Genomic DNA, 16,616 nt, shown 5'->3' on the forward strand with positions numbered 1-16,616 from the left:
AAATGGAAAGAGAATTCTAGACTTTTGAAGCTTGTAAATTACTGAGAATGGTTCATAATTTGGGATCTTTTTCTGTAGTCTATTTGCCATGTTAAGGTAAGAGTTACAGTGGGTAGAGTGCCAAATATAGACACTGCTACACTTTTCTTGTAGCGTATGAACTATATCTGACTCATCAACCTTAATTCTAGGTATTGAACAGGATGGAGATAGATGGTGTTTAAGACTAAACCAAGGCAATACTGTTAATATTCAGCAAGTATTTATTGAGTAGCCAGTGTGTGCCAGAGATTGTGCTGAAGACAGAAAACAGAAAGATACACTCTGCATTAGTGTTGCTTATAATCTGATGAGAACCAAAGGTTAATCAAATAATTATGCATTAAATGTAAATGTACAGATTTCACAATAAACTTTCACCCACTCGTTTTAGCATTTATTGATGATTTTCTAACTCCCATCCCTCCTTTCATTCCATTGTATGTAAGAAAGAGCTTTCCCCCTTCCCATTTATTCATTTATTTCTCTGTCAACTCAAATTCTTATTGTATTCAAAAGGTTATAATCCATTATTACATTATTACAAGATGACCATATTAGCCCAAATTTGGCAATCGGGAACCCCTTCAAGTTGCCTTCTTTATCCTTTTGACATGCTCACATCCCAGAATTGGAATGAATCATTTCTGATTAATCATTTCTGCAAGCAAACCTAGTAAGAGAATGGTATTTAGAAACCAGTGAAAGTATGTTATTTCTTTTTTTTTTTTTTTTTTTTTTGCGGTACACGGGCCTCTCACTGTTGTGGCCTCTCCCGTTGCGGAGCACAGGCTCCGGATGCACAGGCTCAGCGGCCATGGCTCACGGGCCCAGCCGCTCCGCGGCACGTGGGATCCTCCCGGACCGGGGCATGAACCCGTGTCCCCTACATCGGCAAGCGGACTCTCAACCACTGCGCCACCAGGGAAGTCCGTATTTTTATTTCTTAAATGAATATTTCCACTTATTTCTTTCCCCAAAATATTATCCAGAAGAATGAAAGAGATTTGGGGTTTTCAGAATTTTCAAGAAAATACAATGTTGAGCTGTTCCTTTCGCCTAGTAGAGTTGCTCTCACAGCTGTTATTTTCAGACTGCTCCAGCGTGCTCTGAGGGGCCACGGGCATTGTTGGCGTGAGGTTGGGCGAGGTGTGCTGTTTGGGAGGAAGAAGTGAGATACGAGATTTGGATCTCTCAGGACCACTCAGGCAGCTTAATCTTTTTTTTTTTTTTAATATATATATATATATATATATAGAGAGAGAGAGAGAGAGAGAGAGAGAGCACTCCTGCAAAAGAGTTTAGTGAAAGAATTACACAGCCAAAATGAGTTTTTAAACCACTGTTCTGTGGCATTAACTTTTCATAATTTCCATAGGATGAATAGTTTCTGTTCTTGTGATGGTGATACCAAGTGGACTGATACTTGTGGTGATAACCAAGTGGACTGATCTTTTCCGTATGCAGTATCAATTTAGCTTTTCAGTAGAGGTGGGATTTCATCTTCTACTTTGTCATGTATACATTGGACTAAGCAAACCAGTAGTTTTTCCCTTCTGGGCCTTGAAAACCAGGTGGAATACTAATGGTACATACTGGCTGGATGCAGTAGCCTGGAAGTTTTTATGTGTAGTGTCAGTAGTCACAGGCAACTGTAACTCCTCTGTTGCTTAAATCAGGTACCAAGTAATGTATTTGCATATATGGTAAGACAGACCTGTAGCTGAAAATGCTGTACTACCCCTACAAACTAGGGTTGAGCCAGAAAGTATAGTTTTCCACAGCCCCTTCATGCTTAAGAAAACATTTTTAATTATGTTAAAAAGTTTATAGCAAAGGGAAAATACATTCAAAATACTTAATATTTTAAAATTATGTTTTAAAAGCTCTACTTTCTTTCTCTATTTTTTGTGGTCTTAATATTTTAGAGACGATACTGAAATACAACTATCTTATGCTTCAAGTGTATTGTACAATGTCCTGATATATGCAAATTGGTTGTAAGACAATACTTTTTACAGTGGGCTTAGCTCTGATGTTATATATTTTTGCTGTAATGGTACATACGGACACTAAGCCGTCCAACTTTGGTTTTTTTTTAATTATTATACATTTTAATAATGAGTATCTTTTAGGTTTTAGAAGATGTAAAGTATTGTGGATTTCTTTTAACCAACTTTAGCAGTTAAAGCTCTATACAACTGAAATATAGAAGCTGATAAATATTAAAATGATTCCTTTAGAGAAATTGATGAAGAATATATTTCACATTCAGGGTAATGCCCTAAAATGTAATTCAGTAATGATAACCTGAATCTGTTTATCACTTAAAAAGCTTAGGTTTCTTGAGAAGAACTGCATATTCTCAGCATGAGAGCCCAGAGGTGGCTCTGAACTGCTGAGTGTAGATCTAATTACACAGCTTGGAGCTGTGGAACCACTTCTCTCTCTACCTCCAGATTACTTTCATTGGTTTATTTGCATAATTTAATGCATGAAGACTAGTCAGTGAATTATACATTTTTCTGAGACAGCTAAGACAAGATAAATTAACCCTATTTGATGTAGTTTGTATATGTGATAAGCCTTTCACCAGGTCTTTTTAAACTAAAACTTATGCTTTAGTGATGCAGTTCATTGGCAGGAATATCTGATAATAAATGCTAGTTGTTATACTCGTGATTAATAAGTTTAAATTTTATTAAGAGAAGTTTAAAATTTATCATTTTAGCCCTATATTTAGTAATAGTAGTTTTATTGATGTAATCCAAATATAGTAGTGTTAAATTTTCTACCATTATAAAACATAAAAATGCTTTCTTTATTCATGTCCATCAGTAAGACGTTATTTGGGTTAACGGATCTGAATAATTTGATTCATTGTAAATGTAAGTAGCTTTGATTTAGGAACTGTCTTTGACTTCAAAGTCAAGAATTTTTTTTAAGATGCTCTTAGACTAGCTCATTTTATAAATTGTTTCTTTTTAAAAATCCAAATTTTAAACTTTACAATGGCATTAAAATGTACAGTTGACCCTTGAACAACGTGGGTGTTGGGGGCACACCAACCCTCCATACAGTCAAAAATACACCTATACCTTATCATCAGCCCTCAGTATATGCGGTCCCTTCATACACGTGGTTCCTCCAGATCAGCGATTCTGCATGGGATTCAACCAACAGTGGGTCGTGTAGTTCTGTAGGATTTACTATTGAAAAAAATCTGCAAATAAGTAGACCTGCCCATTTCAAACGCATGTTGTTCAGTGGTCAACTGTATACACATAACTTTACAACAGTATCAAAAGACTAATAGTAACTATTTTAGTTATTAATTATCAGTGGAACATTTGCTAATAAATTTAAATAAAACTATCCAGGAAAATTAATTATCTAGTTGAATAATTGGAAGTTAGCTTTATACCCCATATTCTAATAAAAGGTATCAGTGAAAGTATTAACTCAGCCTATATCCTATTATTATTTATAAACTTTTAAATTCATATCTCTGCTCAAAAATGTGCTAAAAATAAGTGTTTTTTGTGAAAGTTGACCATTTTTAATATTGGAATTTCAGCAGTCATTTATGAGTGCCCACTGATTTGGTGATAGCAGGGAGAGTGGTATGGGGGATGACAGGGAGACCTCAAAATTAGTAAGGTGTAAACGTGCCCTCAGGCAACACCCAAAGAGGGAATATAACTTAGTGGAAAGAAAATAGGCTTTGGACTATGAAATCTGAGGATAATTCCCAGTTCTGCTCTTGAATGTGTAAAAAGTTATTAAAACTCTGAGCTTCAGTTTTCTCATCTTTAAAATTCTAATAGAATTACCTACCTAATTGTGTTGTTAATAGTAAATTAAATAACTATGCCTGGCACCTAGTACTGGGCCTAGCACATAGTAAGCACTTAGTAAATCATATCTTTGATTATTAGTCCTAGTAATTGTGTACAACAGCAGAGAGACCTATATATATCTCAAGATTACACAAGGCACAAGTATGAACAAAGTGCTGTGGGAGTGATAGCTTTCCCTGGAGAGATTGGAGGAGAGTCATTAGAACTGGGCCTTAAAGGTTTGTAGAATTTCCCCAGATGAAGTTGGCAGGAGAACTAAGTAAAATAAAACATGGCTAAAGGCCTAGAAATATACAAATGCATGGAGGCTTTGAACAGCAGGAAGGATTTAGAAAGATGACACCCTAAGGCCAATAATGAAGAAACCTGGAATGTCATCACCTTTAAATCAAGAATTTGCTAATTTTGAGAGAGGACCCCAATTAATTTCTAGACTATGCTTTTATTTCTTCTTCTTCTTCTTTTTTTTTAACCTGCATCTTCTTCCTGTAGTTGTTCATGTAATGAATGGCAGCTTCTGTGTTCACCATTTCCCAGACTCCAATCATGCATCATAGTAACTAGATATAAGCTCCATAAGCACAGGGACACATGCCGGCCTTGCCCACCATTATATCCCCAATACCTGTCATGTAATTGTTGGATGATCACAGACTCACAGAGGAGCTAAATCAAGCACAAAAATAGTTCAAAATAAAATATAGTCAGTGATAAATGCTTAAGAGAGGAGCCTGTGAATTCTTTGGATGCTCAAAAAATAAAGTATCACTTGTACCTAGAATCGTCAGGGAAATTTTTATGATTTTAATTTAACCATAATAGTAGCATCATCTCCCCCCATGTAGGTATAAGGGTTTCTTCTTTTCTTTCTCTCTTTTTTCTTTTTTTAAGTGACTTTTATAGATTTGTACCAATGTTTCAGGTAGTTTATTGGCTACAAAGCTATATTTTAAAATGTTTAAATCAGAGTTCTTTTTATAAGATCTGTCTCAAACAATCACACTATTTCTCAGGGAGACCTCCCTAAGTGCTTTCTCGCTCATCTTCACTCTTCATAAAAAACAGGGCCACCTTTTTTCTTTTAATAACCCCAGCCTTTTAAAATTGTCCTGTCCATTGTTCTATCAATTTACATTCCAAAATCATCTTTAGGTTTTTCCTATGTTTTATCCACCTTTTTCTTTTACACTTCCTTGAGTCATAATTTTTTTTATCAACATGTAATGTATATTCCTTTACAAAAATTCATGTTTTTTCATGATGATGGCATTCTCTTTAACTGCTCAGTTTAAAATCTTTGTCTAACATAAAAATAATTTTTCAAGTATTGCTTTTAGTGGTATCATTTTTTTCTGACTCTTGAGTGAATTTTCTCGTAAGTATACATTTTGTAATGAGGTTGTATTTTGCCTTTCCAGCTATTACTGCTCCTCTGTCTACTTGTCCATTTCTGCCTAGAGCCAGTATTCACCAAATCCATATGGATTTGCTATCTTCTCTGTGCCTTTGACCTCTGTATACTTTTCCAGGAAGTACTATTTATTTTCTTCTGCTAGACCATGTCTCTTTTTTCTTCTTAAAGCATTTCCAGGTGAACTAAAACAAGATAAATGTGTCTCTTCGATCAAAAGTACCACTACCACCCTTCTAAGTTCATTGTTAAATATGTGTTCTTTAAAGTTTTACTTTGACACCGTAAATCCCTTAGCAATAAAATAATCACATCAAATATGGTAGTACAATAGTATATTATAAATATACTATTATAACCTCATCACTGATCATTTCTCCTGTTCAATATAATTTATATATTCATAAAACTATTAAGGCTTGTTTCAATGGGTAAGATAAGCAATATAAGATATACAGAGAACACATTATCTTTTTATACTCCCCATCCCATTTTCATTTGTGAGGTAATTACTTTGGTGGGTTTCCATCCATATCTCCCTATTTTTAAACACACACACACACCCTTTATAATATACTCAGAATAATACTATGGAAATTGTTCTTCAACTTGATATTTTTTTATGTGGCACTATATTATGGATATCTTTGTAGATATCTTTGCAGATAGATATGTGTGTTTGTGCGTGTACAAGAGCAAAATCCAACTCTGCTTGTGCCCACCACTGGATTTCCAGAGCCACACAGTGCTACTGAAGTTTAGCACCTTTTCATATGTTTATGACTATTTTCACTTTCTTGCCTATGAATTTCCCAGAAGTCATAGAGAAAAATCCTGGCAGATTTAAAGAAAAATTAACTATTTCCATACTGAATAAGATATCATAAATAAATTCAAAAGATAAAGCATAGACTAGAACAAAATATTTGCAATATAGAAAAAGACAAAACTATCTTCTGTATTGTAAGAACACCTACAAATTAATAAGAAAAAAAATGCCCAATAATAAAACAGACAATATTCAGAATAGGGACATAGTTCAATGATCATATATACTTTGACCCAACAATTCCACTTCTATGAAAATATCCACAAAATTGTGAAATGACTTGTGTACAGAGTTATTTATTACAGCATTGCTTTAAGTAAGAAAGGATTGGGAACAACATAAATGTCCATTAAACAAGGACTGGTTAAGTAAATTGTGGTATTTCTAAGTAAAGGAATACTACGCAAATGAAAAAATAAATGAGGAAACTGGGTACTGGTGTGAAAAGATCTTCAGATGACCTAAATGTCTTTAGCTGGTCAGTATTGGCAGACCTAAAATGAGAACTGATTCACAGCAATCAGAATGAAGCCTCTTAAAATTGAATTTACTTAATATCACAGATAGGGTAATATAATCACAGCAATAAAAACTGTTTTGTTGCCTACATGCCCTTGTGGTATATAAATCTGAAATATACCGGCAGCGGCACTCCTCATTCAGACTATAGAACATGGAAAATGATTTGGCTCTTTTCTTCAGTCTCCCAAAGATAGTACTTAAAGAACCATTTTAAATGCACAGAGGACAGGTTTGGGGGGTTTTGTTTTTGTTTTTGCTTTTTACATACAATGGATGCCATTTCACTGGGTGCTCAAATTTTAACATTCATCTTATTAATGGCTTATTAAACCAGATTGCTGGGTCCCAGCCTCAGAGTTTTTGGCTCAGATATGGGGTGACGCTATTAATTTGTAGTTGTAACAGGTTTCCAGAGGATGCTAGTCTGGGGACACATTTTAGAATCACTATTTGTTTAGGTCATCGGGGCTTAATTCTCTTGAGGGTCCTGGGTTAAGAAAGTTGGGAAGAATTGAGAACAAAACAAATAAATGGCTGTGCTGGTTAGAGTGAAAACATAAACACCATGACATAAACTTCCTCATCCTCAAGCCTCATTCTTTAACTTGCAATAGACAATACCATAAATTATAAAACATTATTTCTCAGCAGCATTTCCTGTGGGACATCTATCTGCCATGTATTTTTTCCAGGTATTTCGATTCTTATTCTTCCTTCTTAGTGGAAATTTCTAGAGAAGGGAATTTGATTCAAGATTTGACAATCTTTGGCCTCCTCCCTCCAGTTCTAAAATAATATCAGGCTTAAATATTTCTACTGATTGTTTTATTCCTAGTTCATCTGGCACAACACCCTTACAAAGGTTGTTAAGGGATAAGTGTTCTTTTAAATTGTTTTTTGTGGTGTTAGATATGCACACACGCTTGCATAAGTGAGGAATAAATGTTTATATAGGTGTCAATTTATAATATTCATTCACTGATCTAACCACTTAGTCTTTTAGGTCAAGTTAATTTTCTTAATGCTTATTACCCTTATCATGGTGTTAATACTTACCAGCTCTGAGGAAGTCTCCAAGTTCCTGTACAAAGAGTTTTAGCATCTCCTTTGAACCTGTTAGAAATGCAAATTCATGTCTTGCCTCAGACCTACTTAATTATAAAGGGGGTAGAGGGAAGGAGCAGCAGTTTGTGTTTTTAACAAGCCTGCCAGGTGATTTTGATGCATTCTAAAATTTGAGAGCTGTTGTTTTACTAAATGCAGTGTTTCACTTACACGATATCCTTTAATCCTTACCATAATCCTATGACTCTAGTAACTATCTATGTACTAGAGGAAATAAAGATCAAAGAGGTTAAATAATTTGTTCTAAATCACACTGCTATTTAACAATATTTCAACGTAGAATTTTTGGTCTTTTTAAAATAATATGTCCTTCTCTCATTTGAATACACTGAAACAATATCAGTTACTTTGGCATTTTGGTTTTTTGAATGATCATTATCTGAACTTTTACTTTTCATTAATTTTAATCAGCATCTCATTTGAAGAACACTTTCTTTGATAAGTCAAATAACAGGACCAGAACTCAGATTCACATACTTTCTTTTCCAGTCCAGGACTGATTCCATCATACATTTTTTAACTAAATGACTTTTTAAACAAAAAATAAGTATATAAAATATTTTAATTGCATTAACCTAACAAACCTCGAATAAAAATATAAAGTTTTACAAAACAGTCAAAATTTACCAACATTATTGAGTTGAATCTACTGTTCTAATCTTATTTTAGAAACACGCCCATTTAACTGCTGTTTGGTTACCAACAGCGTTTCTAAGATTAATTAGTAGTTATTTCTGCCATATGAAACAGGGCTGTCCTCTCTGTTAGTTATAATTTTTATATGAGTCTATTTAAATTAATTAACCAAATTAACAAACCATAAAATCAAGTATGTTTATAGAGACCCAAAACCTTGTAATGGCCTCTGTTGGAGCCTCTAGACAGAAAATTCTTAATAAGAAAAAGAGTTTATTTTACTGAACAAGACATGATGGATTCTTTAATAAAAAGAAATTGCTACTTTAGTTGTAACCAGTATTTCTCTTGGCTGCAGTAGAAAATAATTTGCAAAGTGATAAGTTGACAAGTCAGACTTAAATAATTAAGATTTAGGGTCATATTTTATTTTCCCTTATGTTCTCCATATCTGTTATTTTAATGGGATTTACATAATGTGCCATTTGAATTATGGAGAATAGAAATCTGGTTGTATTATAAAACCCTAGCCTATCTGGAGAATGATCTTGGGGCTATAGTGGTTATATAAAATATCTTAATAATCCCTGATGTTTCATATGTATAGGTAAATAAAGATGGGTTATTAGGGAATCTTTGTAATGGTGGTATTATATATGTTTTATTTATGTTTCCTTTGAACTTCTTTTAACTTAGAAGAAGAAAACTAAGTTGGTGGTAACCATTAACTAATTTCACACAGTAGTACAGTGGAGATTTCGATAGTCGTTAATAATTCAATGTTTAGACCCCACTGCTAGATATTTTTACTCAGTTGGTTTTAGGGGAGGACTCAGAAATCTGTTTCAACAGGCCCCAGCAATAATTCTGATGAAGTGGTCCCTGGGCCTCAGTGTAAGAAACTTTGAACAAAAACGTACTTCTTCAAGCTAACACACTAAAATTACCAAGGGTAAATACTCTAGACTAGTGTATTTAGCCTCCTCCATGCAGACTGCATCCTGCTTCCACAGCCAGCTAGGGCTGATTCCTAGTGATTCTCTCTTGCCGTAACCATAGAGTTCCAATTTGGTGCCTTGGAACATATTCATCATGGTATCCCTGGTGCTTTGGCCACTGTTTGGCATGCAGGAGGTATGTGTAAATGTCGTGACATGGATGAGTGAAGGAGACCAGCTGTCTCCATGTTTAGCATTCCCGTGTTACCCGCACTCCATCCGTCTTTTGGATCAGCTCCCTAAATTATGTCTAGTTTTATCTCCCTCCTTAAATTGTATAGAAGAAGGGACCATGTCTTATCCATTTCATATCTCTCCTTCTAACAGTATTTTTCACACACACATGTCCAGTAAATACATTTTAAGTAAAAATTATTTTGTGCTTATTTAATCCATCATACAAGATTCCCATCTCCATGAGGGCAGGGACCTTGTCTCTCTTTTTCATAGGAGTTTTCTCAGGGCTTGGTAGTGACTGCATGCTCAGAAACATTTGAATGAATAAATAAATTAATAAAATAATAAGTAATGTCATTTTAATTAAGATTTTTCTTAAAATTTAATGTTGGGGGTAAATGAGGTTTTGTGTATGATCAGATTTATTTTTATATAAAAGAAAATAATCTGCCTTCCCCTTTAAAAAGAAACTCGTAGTTGAAATGTTCCTACCTTGTAGAAAGACAGGATGGTAGAATTTGACAGATTCTGAATTGGTGGAGCTTCAGCAAGGCATTATGGTTAATAGAATCTTCCATCTAACTTAGTATTAAATAGCTGATGTCAGGAATTATGAAAATATCACAGTGAACTTAAATGGCAGTCTCTTGACATCCTGTGAGGTAAAGATGATTCCCCAGAAAGCTAGAGAGCCTGTGAAAAGCAGATTTGGTTTTTGGCAGGGGTTGAAAATAAGGAAAACAAAAAATTTTCTAAGTATCCACGAAACTTTCTGAAATAAATTTTAGTAGCGTACTCTTTAGAAGTACTCTTTTGATCATATTTCTTTTCAAATCACATTGGTATCAGAAAATAAGTTAGAGCTCTGATAAAATGTGAAGTCTCAAGCTTTATGTCTTTGAAGGCTGTGATTAACTTATGTTCAGTTTCTCCAGATGACTTGCAGTGCTTGTTTTACTTTCTCTAAACACTTTGGGAGATTTTCATTGAGGCACTTCTGGTCTTCTCCAGATTATTTTCTCTCCTTTACTTTGAATACACCCTAAAAGAATATTAGTTAAGTATTCCAGTTTCTTGAATGATGGTTATCTGAGGTTTTACTCTACTATGAATTTTATCAGATCCTATATGTGGAACATTCCCTTTGACAAGTTTACTATGGGCTAATTATAAGATTACTATGGGTTAATTATACAGCATGTGCTCTAGATCTTTGTCATTCTGTCTCCTTTCTGGTCAAAGCCCAGGCCTCCTTCCCTTTTTCACTTTTGTTTGTCCTCAAAATGATCTTCTCTTACTCAGGTCAACTCTCATGAACCTATTAATTCCCTGACTAAAAACAATGTTGCGTGTCCTTCTAAGTGTGTAGCCTGCAAATAACACCAAAGTTCCAGCTTCTGGGAAAACAATTGACAGAAGAACATGGAGAGACACTGGGAAGACAGGCAAGAATTAGGAATTAGTCATGGCTCTTTGGGAAGGCTGGGGCTGAGCTATGGAGGGAGGGGACAGGGAGGTGGAAGCCAAAGAAGAAACATCACAGAGGAGAGAAGGCAGGCCCTGACAGGCAGCAAATGCAGACTGCTAGTTACTTCCTGATTTTATTCTCTTCATTTGCCTTCACATTCTTCCTGACTACTGTCCCTGGAAGGACTTTTTTCCCACTTCTTCTTGACAAAGCATCCCTCACCTTCCCCCTAATTCAGATTTCCACAGTCGCTTTGTGAATAATTCCACAGGAAGGTCTGCCAGAACAGAAAATTCCAAGTACCTCTCTAGAAGCTTTTTCATCTCCAGTAGTCCCCTAAACTCTATTCTAAATGGTTGTTCTTAGACATGATTTTGTCCAAGGAAGAGTGGTCTTTATTGTTTCCAGTTTCTTTAAACATCTTTATACTGGCAATTTCATTGACTGTGGAGAAATAAGGCTCTAGTATATTTTTATACTCTGTCCTCATAAGATATGATTGTGTTAATGAATCATGTCTTCAGAAGAGAAATGCACAAATTAAGTTCCACATTTTATATAATCCATTAATTTCATTCTGATTTCTGCCAATTATAGACTAATAATAAATAAAGCTATGTTATTGAATTTTACTTAACTTGCCTTTATCCTATATATACTTTGTTCTAAAATAAGCAAATGTTGAAGTATTCATAAACTGGGGGTTTATTTTGAAAAATTAATAGTCATTTATATAGGGTGATTTCCAGACTAGTATTAAGCCATCTTTTAATGAATTTGAGTATTAAATAAACTGCTTTCCTTTATTTTAGGTGATGGTGTTTGTACATGCGCGAAATGCCACTGTAAGAACGGCTATGTCTCTAATAGAAAGAGCCAAGAATAATGGCCAGATTTCCTACTTTTTACCTCCTCAAGGACCTGAATATGGACATGCAGAAAAACAGGTAGGGAACAAATGACAGCACAATACAAGAACTAAAACACATAATGTGCCAGATATAGCAGATATTTTATATATGAAAGATCCATGGTTTCTAGTTTCCAATAAGTTAATTTTACAGATTTATCATGTTATAATTTTGACTTTTTTCTTGACTTTCAAAGGATCCGAATGCATGTTGTGTCCAATTATCACTTTTTTCTATATGATTATAATTGTAGTGTTTAGTCCCATAGTTAAAGCATAAAATAGTTATATTTTATAAAATACATTAACATCTAATGGATTATGGTTCTTTTAAAGATATAATAGATAATTTTTTTTTTTAATTTCTAAGGTTAACATGACAGATGTAACTTACATAAACAGAAGCTCTTTTTGAGAGTGAAAGTTTGAGACCAAAAAGGTTCAGAACAGCTGCCTTGCCACTCACTGTACGCTCAAAGGACCTAAAAAGTCTGGGTCCTCATTAGAAACGCAGAGCCTCAGGCCTCACCTGAGACTTACCACATCATAATCTGCATTTCTACTTGATCCCCAAATGATTTATGCACGTTACAGCTTGAGAGGCACATCTCTAGGTAATTTGAATATCAATAGTATTCTAATATTTATAAAAGGTTTTATTTAATTGTATCAAGTAATGATTTAGATCAAGAGTGGGCAAACTACAGCCCGAGGGCCAAAGGTGGCAACCTGTTTTTGTAATTAGTTTTATTAGAAAACAGTCAGAGCCCTTCCTTTGTCTTCTGTGGCTGCTTCTTTACACACAAGGGAAGAATTCAGTACTTGCTGCCGGGATTATATGGCTCACAAAGCCTAAAGTACTCTCTCCCTTTGCAGAAAATTTTGCCCTGATTTAAAGCTATAAAAATAAATTTTTAAATAAAAAAACTATAGACATAAAATGATAGTATCTTCAAAATATTTTCTATGCATAACTTAAGGTTCAACTGATATTTGCTGAACAGCTGCCAGGCATTGTGCTGTGCACCGTCACATTTACCATTTTAGTAAAATGTATTTAGTTATTAGGATTGTGCTCTAAATTTCACCATTTTATATTGAGATTTTAAATTCTGACTATGATCATCTGATGCAGGTTGTTTTGAATGTCAGATTCTCTTTCAGTGTAACTACAAAATTTATTCATTTTTTTCTTTTTTTTTGCTTTATAAAGTTTTCTATTACATACCACCTATTATGCAGCTTTGTATTCTTCCAGTTATTTATTATGAATTTATGAGAGTCTTTGAAAAGTCAGGTCGGCATTCATAATGGTGAATTATGAAAGGTCTTGTTTCATTTCTTTGGAAATACAAAGCAGCTCTATTGTGTTTAAAAGCCAAGCCTTGAGAGCCACCTTGTGGATTTCTGGTTATTTTATACCGCTCAGTTCTGAGAGTTATTGCTATTCTAAATCATGCAGGTTTATTGTTTCGTTGTTATAATAATAATATTCAATATTTATCAGAGTTTACTTGGGCCAGGCATTGTTTTCATTGCTTTCTATAACTCATTCAGTGTTCACAACAACCTATGATGTAGGTTTGTACTATTATTATCTCTTGATATGGCATTTGTGTATAAGTAATTCAAATATAGCATGAAATACTCTAAAGCATATAGAAATAATTTATGTAGAGGCATTTTCAAATGATATTTATTTAAGATCATGTCACCAAACGTATAATGACAGATCACTATGCTGAAAAAAACATGGAGACTTGAAAGTCCCTAGTCATTTTATTATACCTTTCTTTTTTGATATTTTCATTATACTTGATTTTTATCCTGACCCACCTGTTATTACTGATGTTTTTTTTTAACAAGAATGGATTCCACGGACATTATTAATAAGTACATGTTTTCAAGGAATGCTGTCCTATTCACCATCATACTCTTTAGTATAGCATTTGGCTGATAGTAAGTACCCCAAAATTACTTTTTTTTTTTTTGCCTTTGTTTCTTGGAGGCAGACATTATTAAGAGATGTTCTTACTTTAGTTTTCTCATTTGCTCTCTACCACTATTCTGTCCTTTAAAGATTCTTATCCCCATTTTACAGATAAGGAAACTGAGAAAAGAGAATAATTTTCCCAGAGACTCCCATGTAATAAGTGGAGCTATGATTTGAACCAGACTGACTCCAAAGTCTACTCTTTTCACTACAGTGCATCCTGTTTGTTCAAAAGCAAACAGAACATATCCAACCTGTGACTTTTAAAGCCTTTAGAGCTTTGAGTCTTTTTTTTTTCCTTTAATAAAATGGAAGAACATTTCTTCAGCTCAGCTATATCCCTCATTTCTCCGAAAGAGAGATTCAAAACAGTTGGCCCCTGCACAGTGAAAATTATTTATAACAAAAGATAAGGTAATCTTTCTGGATGTTTTCTCGAAGCTCCAGAATTTTAGATTATTCTTCTAAATCTAAAGTTGAATGTTTGTTCCTATTTCTTGAAGTGCCTTTTAAACTTGAATGGTATTAACTTACTAGCAATTAATTCTAAGGATGCTATTACGATGATGGCAGGTGATATTTCTTCTGATGTTTTTGAAAAATAGGAAATTAAGTACTCAGAACATTAAAATAAAATTAGAAGGTAAGTTTGCTATGGTAGTACATAGAAATTTAGCCTCCTGACTCCTGTTAATGGAAATAAAACTAAATCCCTTCCCTGCCACAGTGATCCTTTATCCCTAAGTGTTTAAAGTAACCATCTCAATTCCTGACTCAGCAAGTATGGTTTTTAAAAGCATTTCTTCACAGTTTTATTCAACACACTGTAACTTTATTTGTATAAATAATAAATAAAACTCCATTAAGGATTCTTTTTCTCTGTGTGTGGGGGGCGGGGGTGGGGGAGGGCAGTGTGCGTACATAATGAGGCTGTGTCTGTGCCTTAGCCACAGCTGAAGATCAGTCATTTCTTTCCAGTAAGTAACGGTTATACTTCACGACCCCTCATACCATTCCTATCTTTGATATCAAATTTACTCCCAGCTGAACAAGCAACTATATTTCCAAATTGTCCACTGAAACAGGAAAATAGGGAAAAGAAAGTGAAATACCCCAAGGGTAGATTAAGCTACAGAGATGGAGCTTGCAGTTCTCCCTGGGGAAGGGAGTGTCTGAGGAATTACAAAAGAGGCCCAAAGTAAGAGGACACATTAGCAAAAAGCTCTGGCTGTGACTTCACCTCTAGAAGCCCTGTGGCCTTAAGCACCTAAACATTTCTTAAAGATACTTTTTCTTCTATCAAATGGAGTAATAATGGGGTAAATAATACCTATTCTAGTAGTTTACTATGAGAAACAAATGAAATGATATATGAAATTATTTTGGAAACTAGCTGAAGAATGATAAAACATTGCATATCATATTCTGGAAATCTCCTTCTAGAAGCTTACTTTGCATATTACTTTTTGCCTTCTCCCACAAAGAAACTCTCTTAAGAAACCACTGTTTTCTGTAAGATAGAACATACCTTAGGGAACAGTAGCAGCTTGCATTTATACATAGAAATATATCATTAGAGATACAGACATTTTCATTATTAAACCATTATTTGTTTGTTTTTTAAGATTTATTTATTATTTATTTATTTTATTTTTGGCTGCATCGGGTCTTAGTTGCGCCACGCAAGATCTTTGTTGAGGCATGCGGGATCTTTCATTGTGGCATGCGGGCTTCCCTCTAGTTGTGGCAGGCAGGCTCCAGGGCAGGTGGGCTCTGTAGTTGTGGCGCCTGTGTTCCAGAGCGCATGGGCTTTGTAGTTTGCGGCACGTGGGCTCTAGTTGAGACACACGTGCTCAGTAGTTATGGCGTGTAGGCTTAGTTGCCCTGTGGCATGTGGGATCTTAGTTCCCCAATCAGGAATCGAACCCGCGTTCCCTGCATTGGAAGGCGGATTCTTTACCACCGGACCACCAGGGAAGTCCCCGTTGTTTTTAATTATAATTTTAATTTTAAGTTGAATGAATTATTCCAATTAGAATCTTCAGATTCTGTTTCATTCTCCATCTCAGTCAAATAAATTCTTGCCTTTAGGGACAAAACTTTTAACAGGCTTTAAATATTCTAGAACTAGAATGGATATTCCCACCCACCCTGTATGGTATTTCTCTGATTAATAGGCACTGATGTTCGATTTTTTACATATATTAGTGATATTAAAAGTTTTCCTTATAGATAGATACAGTCTGTCATGCAGCAAGCCTCATGAATGTAGTGATTAGGAATATCTGTTAAACAAATCAGAACACTAGGAAAAATCGAGTAATAATATGTACCCTCAAGCTACCTTAAAGTATCATTTTATGACTTTTTATTATTATCTAGATCTACCAACCATCGCCTGCTTTCATAGGTTAGCTTTAGCCTTTGCCTAAATTATAGGAATTTGGCTTTGATGTAAGTAATCTGATAATATTGATAGCTTTAATTATTTCTGGTTTAGCAGCTTTCCAGTGTCAGTATAACCAAATAAAATTAGAATTTCCTCTTCCTGGAATAGATGATATCTGTTAGCTAAAGAGAGTAGCAAGTACCTAAGAGTCCCCTTTCTCTTGTTTTTTTACTTTAAATAAGTGTAAACTGTTGTCTCA

At 34.6% G+C, this 16,616-nt stretch overlaps 1 protein-coding gene across 1 annotated transcript in view; it reads left to right on the forward strand.

Moving 5' to 3' along the window:
• The window catches only part of ASCC3 (activating signal cointegrator 1 complex subunit 3), a 333,322-nt gene that overhangs the window by 159,653 nt on the left and 157,053 nt on the right, over window positions 1-16,616 (forward strand). Inside the window, exon 14 of the mRNA XM_082633455.1 lies at window positions 11,878-12,012. Within this exon, the coding sequence (XP_082489581.1) occupies window positions 11,878-12,012 (135 nt within the window). The remainder of the gene's footprint in view (window positions 1-11,877; window positions 12,013-16,616) is intronic.

This window comes from Mesoplodon mirus, assembly GCF_964341445.2.
Source record: "Mesoplodon mirus genome assembly, chromosome: 10".
NCBI classification, from domain to species: domain Eukaryota; kingdom Metazoa; phylum Chordata; class Mammalia; order Artiodactyla; family Ziphiidae; genus Mesoplodon; species Mesoplodon mirus.